The sequence below is a fragment of the Saimiri boliviensis genome, chromosome 18 (genome assembly GCF_048565385.1).
Source record: "Saimiri boliviensis isolate mSaiBol1 chromosome 18, mSaiBol1.pri, whole genome shotgun sequence".
In the NCBI taxonomy this organism is placed as follows: domain Eukaryota; kingdom Metazoa; phylum Chordata; class Mammalia; order Primates; family Cebidae; genus Saimiri; species Saimiri boliviensis.
Genome location: NC_133466.1, coordinates 13,015,805 through 13,035,771, shown reverse-complemented (window position 1 = coordinate 13,035,771; position 19,967 = coordinate 13,015,805). Strand labels below are relative to the sequence as shown.

At 46.2% G+C, this 19,967-nt stretch overlaps 1 protein-coding gene across 5 annotated transcripts in view; it reads left to right on the top strand.

Annotated features, from left to right (window-relative positions):
• Positions 1 to 1,672: 1,672 nt before the first annotated feature.
• EVA1C (eva-1 homolog C) overlaps positions 1,673 to 19,967 on the top strand; it is a 110,392-nt gene continuing 92,097 nt past the window's right edge. For all 5 annotated transcript variants that reach the window (XM_039480565.2, XM_039480558.2, XM_039480563.2 and 2 more), the window contains exon 1: positions 1,673 to 2,348. In XM_039480565.2, the coding sequence (XP_039336499.1) occupies positions 2,189 to 2,348 (160 nt within the window). In that variant the 5' untranslated portion in view covers positions 1,673 to 2,188. The remainder of the gene's footprint in view (positions 2,349 to 19,967) is intronic.

Genomic DNA, 19,967 nt, shown 5'->3' with positions numbered 1-19,967 from the left:
ACCTGGGGATGTTGTCGCAGTCGGTAACAGTGCCCTCTTGGACATTTGAAAGCCAGTGCAGACCCACAGGGCGGTGCTGCCCACTTCCAGGACTCGGGGAGCATGATTGCTTCCCTGTACCAATACTGTCAGTCACTAAGGCAGAACCTGGCACACGCTGATACCAATTCATGTCTAAACTGGATGAATGAACAGATAGAATGGGAAGTACAGGAGGGACCTGAGTTTTGGACAAACGTTACTTACCCTGTGGTTCATAAGTGCTGAGCATCCTTACCCACACTCCCAGCCTCAGTTTCCCTAACCTAGAGAGCACACACTAATATTTGTGTTCAAAGGATTTTTTTTTTTTTTTTTTTTTTTTTTTTTTTTTTTTTTGAGACGGAGTTTCGCCCTTGTTACCCAGGCTGGAGTGCAATGGCGCGATCTCGGCTCACCGCAACCTCCGCCTCCTGGGCTCAGGCAATTCTCCTGCCTCAGCCTCCTGAGTAGCTAGGATTACAGGCACGTGCCACCATGCCCAGCTAATTTTTTGCACTTTTAGCAGAGATGGGGTTTCACCATGTTGACCAGGATGGTCTCGATCTCTCGACCTCGTGATCCACCCGCCTCGGCCTCCCAATGTGCTGGGATTACAGGCTTGAGCCACCGCGCCCGGCTTGTGTTCAAAGGACATTGTGGAGGTTGAGTTTCTATTTAACATTTTAATGTAGATTTTAAAAATCATTATGCCTGGCAGCCTGGGCCTCATTTGATAAACAATGATGTTTAGCATTTAACACATCTTTCCCCAGGCCGGAAGAAGGGGCCGAGATCCCAATTCCGTGACCCAGCCCCTGCTGGAGCACTGGGTGGTACCTATTGGCATCCACCCCTCCGGGATCTTTGCGGTCCACCTCTGAGAGGGTCCCGCTAGGGCCCTCAGGCGCATTTACTTTCTCCAGGCCTCGCAGCCACACTCTGAGGCGTTCGCATCTCTGGAGCCCGCCAGGCAGTGCGTCCGGCCCCGCCCTGGGCCTCATTATCTACGTTTCCGCGTCACGCCCGCAGCGAACTTGGCAGGCCCTCCCGCGGTGTTCGGGAACACTGTGTGCCTAGCGCCAGCCCACCCGCCCGGCCCTCCTCCCTCCCGCCGGCCCCGCGCAGTTCGTGGGGTGTGGGTCGCCGGGCCCCAGGTGCCCGCACCCAGCACTTGTCCTCTATACCGTTGACTTGGGGCCACGCAGCCACTGGCTGGGCATCCAAACGTGGGTCACCCGGCGCACAGTCTAGAGATTCAGAAAGATGCTGTGGCCCACTTTAAAACAAAGCCCAATTATTAGCGCCCGGCGGCTGTTTGCGCCGGTCCAGTGTCAGATCCCCCAGCGCTGCGGCCAACCAGTACCCAAGGCAAGGCGAGCCGGAGCAAAAGAGCCCGGCTCCGGAGCCTTCTGACTGGTTTTGAGACCTCCAGCTCGTCGCTGTCCTGGCTGCGAGAGCTTGGGCACCGCGCCGGGGCTCAGTCTCCTCTTCTGTGAAATGGCGATAGCTGTGCGTGTTGGGTGACTGCACGTGGCGCGCGGCGGGTGGCGAGGATGGTAGCACTGGGATCCCACGCCTCCAGGACCCCACCTTCCCGCGGCCCCAGATCAGCCCCGCCCCGAGGGCGCCAGCTGCACGCGAGGCGCTGGCTCCAAAGTGCGTCACGGGCACCGGCCGCGCTCCTTCTGCCTCCAGAGCGAGGCTGGCACCAGGCCAGCGCGGGCAGGGCCACGGGTGCCCGGCTGTCTCCCGGTCGTGGAAGGCGCTCAAGGTGCGCGGCCTGGGACGCGCTACGGGGGGCGCCCTCCGCGGCGGGCAACGCGCCAGGGACCCGCCAGGACAGCGGCTGGGTGCGCGAAGGCTGCGCTTTCCCTACGGCCCCCCTCGCTTCCTCCCGCACCGCAGCAGCGGAGATTTCCTCTCTGGGAAACTACGCGGATCCTTTTCGGGGCTCCTCGCCCCGCCCCACTTCTCCGCCCCCTCCCCTTTGCTGGGGCGCCTGGGCTGGCCCACGTAGGGGAGGAGGCTCCGGCAGCCTGGGCCGGGAGGCGGCGGGGGGCCGCGGAGCCGCTGGCCATAGATTCGCCCCGCCATGTGACGCCGTCCTTAGCCCTGCGACCCCCCGCGCGTCCCCGGCCTGGGCCAGCGCCCCGCCACGCCGCGCACCATGCTCCTGCCGGGACCCGCGCGCCCGCCGCCCGCGCCCCAGCCTGCTCAGCATCCTGGCCTCCGCAGGCAGGTAGAGCCGCCGGGGCAGCTCCTGCGCCTCTTCTACTGCACTGTGCTGGTCTGCTCCAAAGAGATCTCAGCGCTCACCGACTTCTCTGGTAAGAGCGCCCACCCTGGCCGTGCGCCCCCGGCACCGCGCAGCGCCCAGGTGAGCCCTCGCCTGGGGGCAGCCGCCCCTGCGGGGACGAGTAGAATTAAAGTTGAGGCGTGCTCACAGATGCTTGTCTGGTGTGAGCCCTTGGCATATAGGTAGCTGAGAGTGAAGTGGCGACAGGGACTGCCACTTCCAAGAAGGAAGGGTGTGTAATATATTTAGAGTTTCTTGCCCTGCTGTTGACCTCGTCAGTTTCCCAGCATTAGGGACCCGGTCCTCATCCAAGCCCGTTCTCTGGAGGCTCCTTAAACTGAGCCCTGTGCCGCGCCCAGCGCCATAAAATACACGTGTTGTGGTCGGAGGCGTTGCACTGGGTTTGCCACTTGCGTCGCCCGTTTGCCCATGTAAGGAGACTAACCCAGGGGACCCCTGACCTCACGTCCATATTGGCAGGTAGGAAGAGAAGCCCGCGGGGACTGGAGGTCTGGTGGAAAGGCAGTGAGGGATGAGGAGACACTTAGGTAACAGAGAGGAGTCTCTCTGTCAAAGTGTACCAGCGTCCTCCCTCTCCAATTCCAGTTTCCCGCTCCCGAGTAAACTAGGAGGCTTTTCTTTTCGGGAACCGTGACTCAGGCTCCGGCAGCAGGTATCAGATAGTTCTAAGTTTACATGTGTGACTGATGCCCCAGAGTGAAAGGGATTTCTAGGTTGACGATAGCCATAGGAGTACATACTTCTGTTAACGCCGCAATTGCTTAAGGTAACACATCCTTGCAGCTGAAACAGACCTGGATCTCCCTCTGGCAAGGCTGGAAGCCTTCAGCCTTCCCCAGCCCAGCTCAGGAAGCACCTCTGAGGCCCACAGTGGTCCTTCTCCAGGGATCTTCTGCCAAGTTCAGGCTTTGCACAATCAGTTCCTGTTGGGTCCTGCAGTGCAGGGTCTTTTGCAAAATAATCGTGGTAAACTGAGTCCTCCTCAGTCCTGTTTGTGTAGTAGACTAGTACACAGCAAAGAACAAGGGCAAACCAGAAGTTGAGCTGGGTTTCTAGTTTACTTAACAGAGAATGTCATTGTTAGTGGAGAGCCCTTAGGTCAGAGGTTCTTTGCTTTGAATATGTAATATCAAGGCAGCATTCCTGCCTAGCCAAGGAAGCCAAGATATGCCTATTTGGCAAGCCACCTATGGCCCTTAAAATCAAGCATCCCAGGATCAGAACTCTGTGGTAAGTGTTCTGGGGAAATGCATCAGGCTTTTCAAGTGCTATTAACCTTTTTTTTTTTGTACTAGAACTTTCGTAGCTGCTAGAAAAGCTCTGTATTAGCTGACTTGAGCTATGGAAAGCAGTTCTAAGTTCAGCCACCATCTAGCTCTGATTTCTAAGGAAAGAATTGAAAATTGACAAGCGTTTTTGTGTGTGTGATGTCACTGCAACAGAACAAATATTGCTTTAGGCAAATTGCAGTGTAACCATTAGATTGTTTTCACAGATTAGAGACACTTAAGAGTTTTGTTGCTTTAGGGAAGAAATTGCAATACTTGTAACAGTCTATAGATTACCACCCAAGTTTGGAATTGTTTGTATCTCACAACTGTTACATACAGTGGAGTTGAGCTATCAAACAGGGAGGCTATATCCTTAGTAAAATTAATGATTGGATACATGTTATTCTAAATAGTATAAACCATAAAAGGCATTTCCTTCTGCTTTCCCTGCGAACTTGAATTTCAGGGTTTCAAACTCCCTGAGCCAGCAGTAGGTGGTGATATTACTACCTACAACCAGCTCCCCCTTTTTTTTTCTCTCATCAATGATGCTTTCTAGAGATCTGAAGATTAGGGAGAATGTGTTAGGAAGCCTTTTGGGGAGAAGAAAAGAAATATAATGTCCTCCCAAACCACTGATGTACTTAAGTTTAAACATTAATTCTATATCGTGTGAGGTTGGGGAAATATTAGAAAAATCTCAGGGAGAAAGAAAGATTGTTTACCAAAGTTAGCTCATTTGACTTGAAATTTAACCGAAAGGTTTTAGGGACCCCCCCCCAATTCCTAAGCTCTAAAGATGGCCATCTGATTGTTCAGTTCAGTGTTTTAGCTGACGTGAACCCCCTGTGGCCTCAAAGCTTACTGCCTGTGTTCTTGGGACAGTCGGTCCTGTTCCTTTTTATGAACTTGAAGGAGTGCATAGAAACCAAATCTGAGGCCTGGAAAGAGGCAGCAGATCCTCCCCCGCAGAGCCCGATCACAATAACCAGGGCTAGAGAAAAGTGTTTGACAATGTAGATACTTGCCTATTTTTCTAAATAAGGGGAGTATCAAAAACTAGCAAACGATAGAGGAAACTTGGGACCCTTCTGACTTGTCAAGGAGGCGGGAGGATGGTGTATCCATGTGAAAGAAAGTGCCGGAATGTCAGGGGTCCCAGCCATTGTCTGTACAATAGAACCCCTCCTCTCCCCCCAGGAGATTAGCAGTGCAGAGTTTTGGAAAGTTCCTTAAGCCTTTCTCTCCTTTGCAGCTCTTCCTTGAGCTTTTTCCTGGGACTGTCAGCTGGTGTAGTTTTCCTGGGTCATTGATTTTTTTGCCCTTGGGGATTCCAGCATCGATCTCACTCTTAATAAGCCAGAGGCGGCATCTTGGTCCCCTCCTCCTCCCACTTCGTGCTCGTGACTTGTTCTAATCACCTCCAAGCCTGCTGGTAAACAGGCTCCCCAAACACCCCCTTCTCTCTCATCCCCAAAGATTTTGAGATGCTGCCAGTGGCCACTGGAAGGCTATCATCACTGCATTAAAAATGAATCCCAGCGAAGGCAAGAGAAGTTCATGCAAAATTAGTGCCTCTGATCCTTAATCTCATACTCAAATGTGCTTGGCTTTCATCCACTTTCCTCTTTGGGATGGAGTTCTGCTCATTTGACTGCATTCTCAAATTGAGGATTTGGCTTGAGATGTCCAAACTCATCATAGACTTAAAAAACAAAACAAACTCCAGAAGTATAATGCCATGCCCATCGTCTTTGTTCAGAGAAGGAGACAGGGAGCTGGAGCTTGAGGATGAGTGCTGAGAGGAGGGAGGGGTGCCCTCTTGAGTTGTAGCCATAAAAAGCAAGGGATTCTATACTTTTTGCCTTACTTTAAAGAGTGGTGTTTTAGTTCATCTCTTGTATTTAGTTTGTGATGGTCCCATCGTACTTGCTGATTTATTTATTTATTTTTAATTTTGGGGGGTTCTTTAAATTCGTGTTGTTTCCCTGCTGAAGGAAAGCTGGGTCTTCTCTTTCCTTCCTACTTTTCTTTCTCTTCCTTTCCTTTACTTTTTTTTTTTTTTTTTCTTTTTTAGACGAACTCTCACTCTGTCGCCCAGGCTAGAGTGCAGTGGTGTAATTTCTGCTATCACCGCTGCCTCCTGGGTTTAAGCGATTCTCCTACCTCAGCCTCCCAAGTAGATGAAATTACGGGCACCCACCACCACGCCAGCCAATTTTTGTGTTCTTAGTAGAGACAGGATTTTGCCATTTTGGCCAGGCTGGTCTTGAACTCCTAACCTCAAGTGATCCACCCACCTTGGCTTCCCAAAGCAAGTGCTGGGATTACAGGTGCGAACCACTGCACCCAGCCTCTCCTTTTCTTTTTCTTTCTTTCTCTCCAAGAAGTTCAAAGTGATTGATGGGCTTATAGGTAGAGATGTGGAGGAACGAAGAGAAGGAAACGGTAGATAATTGTTCTAGTTCCCACGTGAACTCCTGGGGAACTCCTGCCCTTGGACAAAGTAGACATGACCCTATGTCTTCACATTTGGTTTTGCCCTAGAGCATGTAGTGGCGAATGTAAGGAGGAGGGATAGGGAATGGGAGACAAGGGGTGTGCAGCAGCCTTTAAGGGCTTCCTTGTACCCAGATGTCTCCAGACCTCAAAGAAAGGTCACTGCATAATAGAAGTGTCATTGTTTTGTAATGGAGTCATGCTCTGCTGCCCAGGCCAGAGTGCAGTGGCTATTCACGGGTGCAGTTATAGTGCACTGCAGCCTCGAACTCCTGGCCTTAAGTGATCCTCCTGCCTCAGCCTCCTGAGTAGCTGAGATTACAGGTGTGCACCACCCCACCTGGCCTGGGCCAGTATTCCAGTCCCTTGGTATATAGTCATTGGCAGCCCAAGTGAGCATTAAGTGGTACTTGGTACCAGATTGTATTGGTTTGCTAGGGCTGCCTTAATAACGTACTACAGACTGAGTGGCTTACACAAGGAACATTTATTATATCACAGTTCTGGAGGCTAGAAGTTCAAGATCAAGGTCTTGGCAGAGTTGGTTTCTTCTGTGGCCTATCTGCTTGGCTTGTAAATGGCATCTCCCTGCTGTATTTTCACATGGTCTTCCCTCCATGTGTGTCTGTGGACACACCGCCTCTTCTTACAAAGACGTCAGTCATATTGGACTAGACTCACTCAATGATCTCATGTTAATGTAGTCACCTCTTTAAAGGCCCTATCTCCAAATACTGTCATAATTCTGAAGTATTGGGGATTAGGATTCGAACATATGAATTTTAGTGGGATGCAGTTCACTTTGGGAGGCCAAGGTGGGTGGATCACTTGAGATCAGGAGTTTAAGACAAACTGGCCAAAATGATGAAACCCTGTCTCTACTAAAAGCACAAAAATTAGCTGGTGTGGTGGTGGGTGCCCCTAATTCCAGCTACTTGGGAGGCTGAGGCAGGAGAATCACTTAAATCTGGGAGCCAAAAACATTTGCAGCCCAATAAATAAACCTGACTGGTAGCTCTTTATTTCATTGGTCAGGACTTCCAGGGTATAGACATATGGTAATTCAATTGATCTTGGGAGCCTTGAGGTGGGAACTAAGTATTGATGGACACAGTTGTTCATTTTGGAGAGGCTGAACCTTGTTTGCTTTCAGATAAGCATTGGGTCTCAGCCCTGGCAGCACAATAAAATCACCAGGGAAGACCAAAAAAAAAAAAATCTATGGACATTCAGGCTGTACCCCAAGACTTCTGATGTAATTGGCCCTGCTCACTGATCACTTTTTGAAAACTCCCCAGGCAATTCTAATGTGCAGCTAGAGTTGAGGACCACACCTCTGGAGTTCAGAGGGGAGGGTGACCTCCTGCCCATCCATCAGTTCATCCATGGGCACAGACTGTGGCTGGGTGTCCCCTTCACCCCCTACCATAGGGCTCATCACCAGGGAGACTAGGACTGTCCATCCTCAGCATATCGGCACCTCCCAATGTAGACACCTGTGCACGCACACCCACACAAACACACACATGCACACACCCTTCCCTCTGCATTTATTATGCCTCAGTCACATCATCCTTTTTATTCAAGACTTAATCTTTACTTTGAAAAAATTTATGGAGTGAAAAGCCAGCTCGTAACTAAAGAAAAACAAACCCAATGTCCAAAGGAGTTGCCTAGAAGCCACGGAAGAGAGATGAATAGCCAGTGTCTGAATCTGCTCATCTGTTTCCATGGAAAGTGACTACATCTGAAGTTTTCTGCCAGCTCTTTTGGTGGCAGAGAAGAGTCTCTGCTTGCAAGTGGTCCCTGTTATTGATGGCTTTGGTGCTTTATTGGAAAGGGAAGCCTAGCAGCAGTTTCAGGGAAGAAACAGAAAGGAAGAGGGTAAAAGTTAATTGAGCTTAGTTTTATCTGAGTTCATCCTCATAGCAACTCTATGAGTCCTGATTTATGAGATCAGATCAGGACTGGTCTCATTCACAGATGAGAACTCAGCCTCAGAGAAGGTAATGAACTTGCCCAAGACCACCCATGTAGGGGCAGAGCTGAGGCAGGCTCCAGCACCAAGGCTGGCCAGAGCACAGGGATGGGGCCATGCTGGGGACTTCACCTGCAAGGGCATTGGGGGCAGGAAGGAGCAAGGTGCCACAATTTGCCTAACCTTTCTTGATAGTTCCTGCGGTGATCGCTGCAGGTGCATTCGGAATAGACTGACCCTTACCTCAGCATCATTTCATCACAGTCCTTCCAAAGTGGGTGCACTCGCAAAGTGGTCCAGTGGGGTAGGAGGAAAATGTCAGAGCTTTTGTTCTTGCCTATTGGCTTTTCCATCTTAACAATAAATGGAGTTAAGTTTTGCTTACACTTAACATGAAATTGACAGAACAACATGTAATTTACAAATAAGTGTGCATGTATTGGAGGTGTGTTCTCAAAATGTTTTTGCTGATGGAATTCATGATGTTTTCTACAATATTTTCCGCCAGTAATAATTATTATTTTTAAAAACTTTTATTTTCGGTTTGGGGGTACATGGGAAAGTTTGTTACATAGATGACCTCATGAGTTAAAAATATGGAGGTCACTGATCTTCACAGCCATCTTGTTGGCTTAGCACCTTTACAATTTTTAGAAAGGGCAGGTCACGGTGGTTCACACCTGTAATTTCAGCACTTTGGGAGGCTGAGGCGGATGGATCACCTGAGGTCAGAAGTTCGAGACCAGCCTGGCCAACATGGTGAAACTTTATCTCTAGTAAAAATACAGAAAAATTAGTTGGGTGTCGTGGCAGGCACCTGTAATCCCAGTTGCTCAGGAGACTGAGGCATGAAAATCACTTGAACCTGGGAGGTGGAGGTTGCAGTGAACTGAGATCGCTCACTGCACTCCAGTCTGGGCAGCAGAGTGAAAACTCCGTCTCAAGAAAAAAAAATTTGTTTTCGAAAGGCACCTCTTTGACGTTAATGTACAGAGAGAGAACAATTGCTCCCTTGTTACCCACCCCTATTGTCCGACTTGCCTACTGATCTCCCAGCTCCACAACTGCTAATAAAATTTAGAGGTCATATTTGAATCCAGTACCTATCGGGTTTTAAATATCCATACTGATGGCCAGGCATTGTGGCTCATGCCTGCAATCCCTTGACCTTTGGGAGGTCAAGGTAGGTGGATCATTTGAGGTCAGGAGTTCGAGACCAGGCTAGCCAAAATGGTGAAACCCCATCCCTACTAAAATTACAAAAACTAGTGGGCATAGTGGCATACACCTGTAATCCCAGCTACTCAGGAGGCTGAGGCAAGAGAATCACTTGAACCTGGGAGGTGGAGGTTGCAGACTTTGTCCAAAAAAAAAAAAAAAAAAAAAAATCCATACTGTGGTTGAAGCTGAGCAATGGACCATGAAGGTAGGAGTTGGGTTGGGGGGGATCCTAGAGTCACGAAGATTCTAGTACTGGAAGGAGAATCTCGGATTGGAAAGGCAGCTGACAAAGTGATTCTGGTGTCTTCTGAGTTTCCCCTTCCCCTTGTGGCATGTCATTTTGCCACCCCCTTTAGCTGGCTCCCACATATGCACCACCAGCTCAGCAGAGGCAGTGACTTCTTTACTTTGTTTCCCTCAGCATAAGTAAGAGAAGCTGGTGAGTTAAAAATACTTTTAGGATTTTAAATTTTTTTTTAAAGCCTGGCCCACATGGTGAAACCCCATCTTTACTTAAAATACAAAAATTAGCTGGGCATGGTGGTGGGTACCTGTAATCCCAGCTACTCGGGAGGCTGAGGCAGGAGAATTGCTTGAGCCTGGGAGGCAGAGGTTGCGGTGAGCCAAGGTCATGCAACTGCACTCCAATCTGGGTGACAGAGCAAGATCCTGTCTCAGAAAAAAAAAAAGGAAAAAATTATTTTTTATTTCTGAGATTGGGTCTCACTGTCACGCAGGCTGGAATATAGTGGTGCGATCATGGCTCACTGTAGCCTCAACCTCTGGAGCTCAAGCCATCCTCCTATCTCAGTACCTCCTAGGAGCTGGCACTATAGTCACATGCCACCACACCTAGCCAACGTTTTTGGCACTTTTTGTAGAGACAGGGTCTCGCTATGTTGCCCAGACTGGTCTTGAACTCCTGGACTCAAGAGATCCACCCGCCTCGGCTTCCCAAAGTGCTGGAATTATAAGAGTGAGTCACTGCACCTGGCCCTAAAAACAATTTATTGAGCACATGCAGCACTCTATGCCAGACACTGTTCTAAGAACTTCATGTTAACTCATGTAGTCCTCCCAATTGTAGCTATAAAGGAGATGCTAGTGTAAAAAGTTCAAGGAACAGAGGTAAAGAGAGGTTAAATAACATTTGGTGATTTGAATTGCGGTAGCATTTCTAATACTAAGGGAAGAAAAGAAAATAAATTACATGTAGTTTAAAGCAGTGGCACTTCTGTCATGTTTATCGCTTCATGTACGAGAGCCAGATCTTTCCCAGGACTTATAAGTAATGTCCGTTCCTTGTCCTGTTTAAAGATAGTACCATCTAGCCCTAAAGAACTGATTATAGAATTGGGTCTATAATTTGTTTCTGGACATTGGTGTTCTGAAACTATTTCTCCAACAAAACACCTAGAAATGCTGAATCAAATATAAGAAACATCTTTTAATGCATAAGTGAGTGGTGAGTGATTAAATGTAAGAAATATCCAGGAAACAAAAATGAAGAAAGAATAGAGAACTAGGGATGGTAGCTGGTGCTAACCCTATGGCTACGTTGGAGTTGCTTAATGGTCTTGACAATGAAGATTTAATAGGTGCCTGAGTGCAGGCGATAAGGCATTAGACCAATGTGAAGTGAGGAACTGGAATAAAGACCTCTACATAAAGCCAGGACCTTGAAAGCCTAAACCTTCATTCAAAGGTGATGCAAAATAAATCAGCCTTCTTGTCAAGAAAGATGACAAGGAAACTTGCCTTAGTCTGGGCTCAGGATTGGAGAAGAAAATAATGTCTCTTGAGAAGGTGTAACCCAAATTCTGCCTTTTGGGAGTCTGAGTTTTTAATTCATATTACCTTACTGGGAAACCCAAGCTGAGAAACTAATAAAGTTGTCCCATGACAACTGGCAAAAATAAACACATAGATCCTGCCTGCATGGGAACATCATCAATATAGGCCCATCTATAGATTCCTATAGATGAAATTGCTGCTCGTTAGGATCAAACAATTCAAAATTACATTATATGAGCAGTAGTCAGCATCAATGACACAGTTCTTAAGAAATAAAAAAGGGAATCTAGGGCTGGGCATGGTGGCTCATGCCTGTAATCCCAGAACTTTGGGAGGCTGAGGCAGGTGGATCACCTGAGGTCAGGAGTTCAAGACCAGCCTGGACAACATGGTGAAGCCCTGTCTCTGCAAAAAATACAAAAATTAGCCGGGTGTGGTGGTAGGTACTTGTAATCCCAGGTACTTGGGAGGTTGGAACATGAGAATCACTTGAATCCATCAGGCAGAGGTTGTAGTGAGCTGAGATTGTGCCATTGCATTCCAGCCTGGGCAACAGACCAGGACCCTGTCTCAAAAAAAAAAAAAAAAAAAAAAAAGAAAGAAAGAAAGAAAGAAAAGAAATTTAAGAAGAAATTTAAAACATGAGAAAGGAACAAAAGGCTGTCAAAAAAAAAAAACAGGCATATTTGTAAAATAATCAAATATATCTACTAACATGAAAAATGTATCTATTGACATGAAAAGTCTGAGGAGTAAGTTGAAGAGCAGATTAAACATAGATGAAGAGAGAAACAGTGAGCTGGAAAATAAAGCTGGAGAAATTATCCAGAATGAAGCAAAACAGGTAAACACATGGAAAACATGAAAGAAAAGTCGTAAGTCATGAAGGATAGAATGATGGTTCAATATACATCTGATCAGTATTCCAGAAAAAGAAAGAGGGAAAAGGAGAGAGAGCCAACAGTCAAAGTGATGGTGTCCTAGGATTAATTTTTAAGGATTGATGAAAGATTCAGATTTAAGCATTCCAAGGAAGATAAATAAAATAAGTTCATACCTAAATGTGACATACTCAAACTGTAAAATACTAAAGACAAAGCCACAGTCTTAAAAGTAATCAGAGAGTAAAGGAAATGTTATCTAAAAAGTCTTTGCAGCAAAAACAGTGAGAGCCATAAGACAGTGAAATAATATTTTTCAGGTTCTGAGAAACCAGCAAACAAAAAACAACCATCAGCTTAGAACTATATACCTAGCTAAACTACTTTTCAAGAGTGTGTGACAAATTTGCCACTAATAAATCCTTACTAAAAAACTATTAAAGGGGCCAGTCGCAGTGGCTCACACCTGCAATCCCAGCTCTTTGGGAGGGTGAGGCAGATCACTTGAGGTCAGGACTTTGAGAGCAGCCTGGCCAACTTGGTGAAACCCCTGTCTGTACTAAAAATACAAACATCAGCTGCGCATGGTGGTGCATGCCTGTAATCCCAGCTACTCAGGAGGCTAAGGCAGGAGAATCGCTTGAATCCAGGAGGCAGAGGTTGCAGTGAGCCAAGATCATACCACTGCATTTCAGCCTGGATGGCAGAGCAAGAATCTGTCTCAAAAAAAAAAAAAATTGGGCAAAGACATGGCACAACTTCTAATGCACTTTATCCACTTTCCTTGCTTTGTCTTTCTGCTTAGGGAGTATCATCTTTTTGTATTAAGAGGGATGTTCTCTAATATGTTTCATTTTTTTGATGGCAAAAATCATGAGACACTTTTTTGACCTACTTGAGCTCTTCCAAGGACTGTGAATTCCAACGTGAGAGCCTCAAGTCTCCTCCACAGGTGAGCCTCAGTTTCATGGCGACCACACACTGGAAGTAGGGAAGAGTGGGAAACAGTCTATAGTCTCTCAAGTACCAGATGCTGTGCTAGATATGATACAACCTACTACAAAAAAATCATTCAATTCCCGGGGAAGCTTGCTTTTTTAGTGGGTTCGTGGACACACACATTACAGAGGAGTGTGAGGGATAAGCAATAGATTTGGCAGGCTACATTCTCCAAAAAATAGTAAGCAAACCCCAGAGCTCGGAATTGAATGGAAGTATGTTCACGAACATGCTAAGGACTCTGCCCATGTGTAGATTTTACATTTCCTTACATGAATTTCTCACCGTTATGCTCCCTCTCACACCTGTACACTTGCTCACTCAAACCTCTGGAAATGAATTTCTCGTCCATTAACAAGTCAGAGATTGAAACAATGCTTGGATGAAGTGATGCTTGGGGTCAGTTTCCACCTGACAGCCAAGTTTTCCACATGCAGAAAACCAGGCAACATTAAAATTCAAAACTCAGGCCACGGAGGCTAAACGTATGTTTGCGAACAGTCTGATTTCATGTCTGCTTCCGATGCCCTGTGAATACAAATCACCTCATTTGGGGCTGGAGGAGCAGAGGGGAAGAAACCAAAGAATGATCTCCAAAACAAACCTTTAATTCGGATGAGTATAATAGAGTGTAATCCCATTTCAAGTCTGTCAGCATTCCTTTGATGATTACAAATGAGTCCCTTTCCCCCTGCAATGTGGGGGAATAATCTGGATAAAAAAAACCCTTTTTGTCTGCAAAGGCTCATGCGATGCATACTCGTGACAGCTTTCAGAGTAGTGTTTCAGAGTCTGAGAAGAGCACACTGTACTACCAAGTCATCTCCTTTCTTTCTCTTGACTTAGAAGATTTTTCACTCTTTTCATGTTTGGTGGCTTCCGAAATTCTCAGGCTTAGAAATCATAAATCATTGTACTGTACCAAGGAACAAGAGAGACCCAGGTCACCAGGTCCCTTTTCCCTCCCTGCCTGCTCAGCAGGAGATGACAGGTGGAGATGAGAACATACGATCTTATCTAGAAGGCCAATTTGTACAGCTTTGGAGGGATAGACTTGAAGGAATGCACACAATTTTATAGTCTCTTTCTCATTAAAAAAAAATGTACAAATGTACACTGAACCCCAGTTCAGGCTTACGTGCCTCTCTTTGTCAATTTCGTTGTAAAATTAAGGGATAGTCATTTTAAACACTTTGTTCTATTCTCTGAGACCTGAATGCCAAGACACTCCTTCCAAAGCTAACAATGCAAAATGCTTTGTGGACACAGAGCCACCCTGCACACAAAGACTCAATGAAAAGAGGGCTTGAAAACCCCACTGCTGCAGTCCCACTCTGTGGAATTGGTCACGGCAGGCTGCAGAGAACCACACAGAGCAGATCTTGTGGACTTGCTTGTTCTGCTTTCAAGTGCAAAGGTCCCTCTCATCTGCTTTCCCTGTTTTTTTCTTTTAAGTTAGAATGCCCCAGGATGATGATGATGATGATAATGAGGTGATGATGATGATCATGACGATAATGACGAAGATTGATGATGATTTCTGACAGGGTCTCATTCTGTTACCCAGGCTGGAGTACACTGGCGTGATTGTGACTCACTGCAGCCTCAGCCTCCTGGGCTCCACAGATCCTCCTGCCTCAGCCTCCAGGTAGCTGGGACTACACACCTCACTAATTTGTAAAAGTATTTTGTAGGCCAGGCATGGTGGCTCACACCTGTAATTCCAGCACTGTGGGAGGCTGAGGCAGGCAGATTACCTGAGGTCAGGAGTTTGAGACCAGCCTGGCCAACATGGAGAAACCCCATCTCTAATAATAATTTTAAAAAGTACAAAACTTAGCTGGGTATGGTGGCATGCACCTGTAATACCAGCTACTCAGGAGGCTGAGGTAGGAGAATACCTTGAACCTGAGAGGCGGAAGATGTACTGAGCCGAGGTCACGCTACGGCACTCCAGCCTGGCCGACAGAGCGAGATTCTCTTAAAAAAAAAAAAAAAAAAAAAAAGGATTTTGTAAAGACAGGGTCTTGCTCTGTTGCCCAGGTTGGTCTCAAATTCCTAGCCTTGAGTGATTCTCCTGCCTCAGCTTCCCAAAGTGCTGGAATTATAGATGGGAGCCACTGTACCTGGCCCAGGATTATTTTTAATTAGTGTTATAGCTCTCAAAAACCATAAACTAAGCTTTGAAGCCAAAGGTCTTTACTCGTCTCAGACGTCTGTGTTTCTCCCTGGCTATTCAAGTCAAGGCAGGTTATTTGGGTTTGTCAACGTTTGCCAAAAATGCTGTATGGTCTTTACAGGGGATGGCTATCTTTACCCAGTGAAAATTTTGCTTTTCCATATGTTTAATTGAAACCAGTCATTCTCAATCCAAGAGTGATTTTGTCCCTTGGGAATATCTGGCAATACCTGGAGGCAATTTTCCTTGTCATGACCTCTTAGTGGGTGGAAGCCAGGGACGCTGCCAAACATCTTACAATGCCCAGCCTCCTGAGTAGCTGGAATTACAGGTGCACACCACCGCACCCAGCTAATTTTTGTATTTTTTAAAAATTAGAGATAGGATTTCGCCATGTTGGCCAGGCTGGTCTTGATCTCCTGACCTCAGGTGATCTGCCACTGCAGCAAAGAATCATGAAGTCCTCATGCTAAGGTTGAGAAACCCAGGGCTAGACCAGCAGATTTGTCCTTGTTTTATTTACTTCTGACACTTTTAGAACCTGAAAAAAGTCAAAACTTTTTTTTTTTTTTTTTTTTTATCAGAGTTGAGTTTGGAGTCCCTAGACAGCTCTGAAAAACCCTGTTCTCCAAGTCTAGCTTGCTTTCTGCAGCCCAGAGGGGGTCTTCAGTCCCATTAAGCCAAAGAAATGAAAATCCACTGGCTGCTACACCCCTCCACCCTCTCCAGCCCAGTGGGGTTTTATTCAGAATGTTTCTCCCTTCCTTTCCTCTAAGGACCTTGTCTACGTGTTTGGCCCTTTTGCCTTCATCTCAAGCTAAACTCTTGGCCGTCATTAACATGAAACTGAAGTATCTCTCTGGAGAGGTGTTCCGACTTGAAGTCATTGCTCACTTGACGTGCAAGGATGTGTTTGCAACACATCTCAATTATTTCAAAATCTCTGAAACAGTTGCATGATGGGGGTGGATAATTTGATTTGAACATGAAAAAGGAAGAGAAAGTCATGAAGATAGTGCAGAGATCTTTTTATTTATTTTTATTTGTTGCATCTCCCACTGCCTCACCAACTTTCCTCCTTCCCCGTGTTCCTGCTGTCATTCCCCCCGCTCTCTGTCTCCAACCCTACCAGCCCCCCACCAGCCTCCATGCACCCACATAGAGAGAGCTTGTGTGTTACTTTGTGGACAGTGCGTTCAGCTCTCCATGCTGCATGTTGTACACTTACCAGGATATGCTGGAGTTTGTGTGGTCATGGGGCTGAGCATCGTTTTATAGCCCACTTCGAGAAGGAGGAGCCAATGGGCTTTTCTGAAATGGTAACTACCACCCCTGCCCGGAAGCCTCAAGACTGCCGAGCAGCTTCTGCTTTCTGAGCCTGCCTCCCTCCGTCACCCCTTCAGACAAGTCACAACTCTACTTAAAATATTTCTTTCCTTCTGCCAAACACAGAGAAAATATAGTATTGTTTCCAAGAGCGCGAGCAGGGGCACCAGCAGGAATGGGTGTGCAGTATTTGTACAGTTTTGTGACTCAGTCCATCTGAATTTCCAAGCATTTTAAGAGCTTTGTCCCAAAAAAAGGTCTATTGTGTGGCTCTTGGCACTGAAGAAAATAGCAGGCCTGTCAGAACTCTGTTTCAGATTTAATTTTCAAGTGGGTGATGTAAGAATGCTGTCCAACGAGAGGGCATTTTCTCATTCCTGCTCACTTTGGTGCCATAGAACTTCAGTTTTCAGAATCAGCTCAGATTTAAAAATGGAAGCATCTTTTCCCTGGACACCCTTTTAATAAAAAGTTCCCATGTTCTTAAGCAAAGATTAGTGTGGCTTTTAAATAAATATGGCTTCCTGCAATAAAAGTAAAAACATTTGACGATGTATATAATAATTGGTTTTTTTTTTCGGAACATCTTGCAAGACTTTACTACTATTTTTTTCCATGTAGTTTGGAAATGCAGGCTGAAAGACATTATTGATCTTATCAAATACTTGCTTGGAGCATTGACTGCTGGGTATAGTTGATGTAAAAAGTAGGCAGAGGCCAGGCACAGTGGCTCATACCTGTAATCTCAGTACTGTGCAAGGCCAAGTTCAGAGGATGGCTTGAAGGCAGGAGTTTGAGACAAGCCTGGGCAGCAAAGCAGGACCCCATCTCTATTTTTAAAAAAAAAAAAAAAAGCAGGAAAAACTTCCTTTTGAAGATGCTCGTTTCCTAGTTGTTTTCTTCCCTGGACCTTGAACAGTGGACAGTGATTTTTCTTGTTGCATATATGCTTATGTAGAGTGCACGGTTTGTCCTCTGTGCCCTTGTCTTCTCTTGTTGATAAAGATTATGTACTATATTTTTTAAAAAAGAACTGAAGCATCATGTCTGACCCCTGGATCCCTCTTAACAATGAATAGATGAGCTTCTGGGCCCAAGCATCAGTCCAGTGTGGAGGTGACTTTCTGTTCAAACCACTCATTTGGGTCCTGCGGCCAATGTCACCAATCCTCAGCAAAACAACCTTTATTTCCTTCTTCCTGGTTTCCAGAAAGTTCCCCTAAAGCCCTGAGGAGTCACCAAATGTAAGGGGCTTTTTACAAACAGGAAACTTAAGTGGAGTGCCAGTACACCACATGGATTGTGCCAGGTGGGGTCTAAGATAAAACCAGACGGTGGGCAACAGAACAGATAAAACCCACATGGTTCTGCACTGCCTGGGCCTGTCACTGTGCGAGAGGAATGTCTTAGTCTGTTGCTCCTGTGGGTGTAGCTAAAACACAAACCAGGAGCCTTCATCCTTAGAAAGCAGTCAGACAGACACCTGAGAACCAATCCCAAATTGCAGGCTTCCACAGAACCTTCTGGAACCTTCTGGAATGCAACTCATTACTGCCAGAGGGTCTTTGATGAGGGTCTACTCTGCACCATTTGTCTTCATTACCCACATATTCTCTTTCTGTGGAAAGGTAAGTTATTAGAGTTCATGCAGTCTGGTATACTAATCAAGAGCTTTACTTCAAAGGATGTCACGTTTGCGATTCAGTCTTGTAGCTGGGGTTAAAATGGTAGTGTTGAGTATTAGGCTGTAAATTACTATAATGATTATTACTGTTATTCAGGCAAGCTGTGAGAAATGAGTATTATTTGACAATATCTGCATTTTAGTGGACTTGAGGGAAATGTGTATTTGTTGGAATTACAGAAGCCTGAGAACCGCAGGGGAATTCTAACTGCAGGGTATCCAGGGCCCAGGGCTGATTCTATTTTGCATGCTCAATTCTTCCTCAATTTATTTTTGTAAATTAACTTATTTTTTGAGATGGAGTCTCACTCTGTCTCCCAGGCTGGAGTGCTGGGGTGCAATCTTGGCTCACTGACCTCTGCCTCCCGGGTTCAAATGATCCTCTTGCCTCAGCCTCCAGAGTAGCTGGGCTTTCAGGTGCCCACACCATGCCTGGCTAATTTTTGTATTTTTAGTAGAGACTAGGGTTCACCATGTTGGCCAGCTGGTCTCGAACTCCTGACCTCAGGTGATCCTCCTGCCTCAGCCTCCCAAAATGCTGGGGATTACAGGTGTGAGCCACCATGCTTGGCCCTGAATTTGATTTTTTATTTTATTTACTTTATTATTTATTTATTTATTTTGAGAGAGAGTTTTGCTCTTGTTGCCCAGGCTGGAGTATAGTGGCATGATCTTAGCTCACTGCAACCTCTGCCTCCCAGGTTCAAGTGATTCTCCTGCTTCAGCTTCCTGAGAAGCTGGGATTATAGGAATGTGCCACTACACCTGGCTAATTTTTGTATTTCTAGTAGGGACAGGGTTTCACCATGTTGGCCAGTCTGGTCTTGAACTCCTGACCTCAGGTGATACACCCACCTTGGCCTCCCAAAATGCTGGGATTGCAGATGTGAGCCACTGCACCTGGCCCCTCAATTTAATTTAATAAAATTATCGCCGGGCGCGGTGGCTCACGCCTGTAATCTCAGCACTTTGGGAGGCTGAGGCGGGTGGATCACGACGTCAAGAGATCGAGACCATCCTGGTCAACATGGTGAAACCTCGTCTCTACTAAAAATACAAAAAATTAGCTGGGCATGGTGGTGCGTGCCTGTAATCCCAGCTACTCAGGAGGCTGAGGCAGGAGAATTGCCTGAACCCAGGAGGCGGAGGTTGTGGTGAGCCGAGATCACGCCATTGCACTCCAGCCTGGGTAACAAGAGGGAGACTCTGTCTCAAAAAAAAAAAAAAATAAATAAATAAAATAAATAAAATAAAATAAAATAATCAGGGAAATAAGCCACAAATGGACAATGTGCAGACTTTAGAACAGAGCTGTCCAATTAAAATATAAGGTAAGCCATGTATGTAATATTAAATCATTTAGTCGCCACATTAGAAAAAGTAGAAGGGGTAAAGTGAATTCTCTGAGTAAACTTTGATATACCCAAAATATTATCATTTCATCGTTAATGAATACTTAAAAATTCTTAATGAGATATTTATCTTTTTTTTTGCTTATGAAGACTTGGAAATCTAGTGTATATTTTACACTAACAGCACATCTCAATTGAGATGACCACATCTCAAGTGCCCAGTAGCCACATTAAGCCATGACTCTGGGTAGTGCAGCTTTAGATGAGTCTAGGGCAGGGCAGAGGTTGGCACCTGTGATCAGGGTGGAGTCTTAGGCCTGTTTAGCACCTTTTGGTGAGGGCACTTTCTTTCCATAAAACCCAGGTCAAGCATGCCTCACAAAGGGACCCGTACAGGTGCCTCAGTTTACTTGGGAGTTTGGCCTCGCCAGCTTGCCTTCCTGCT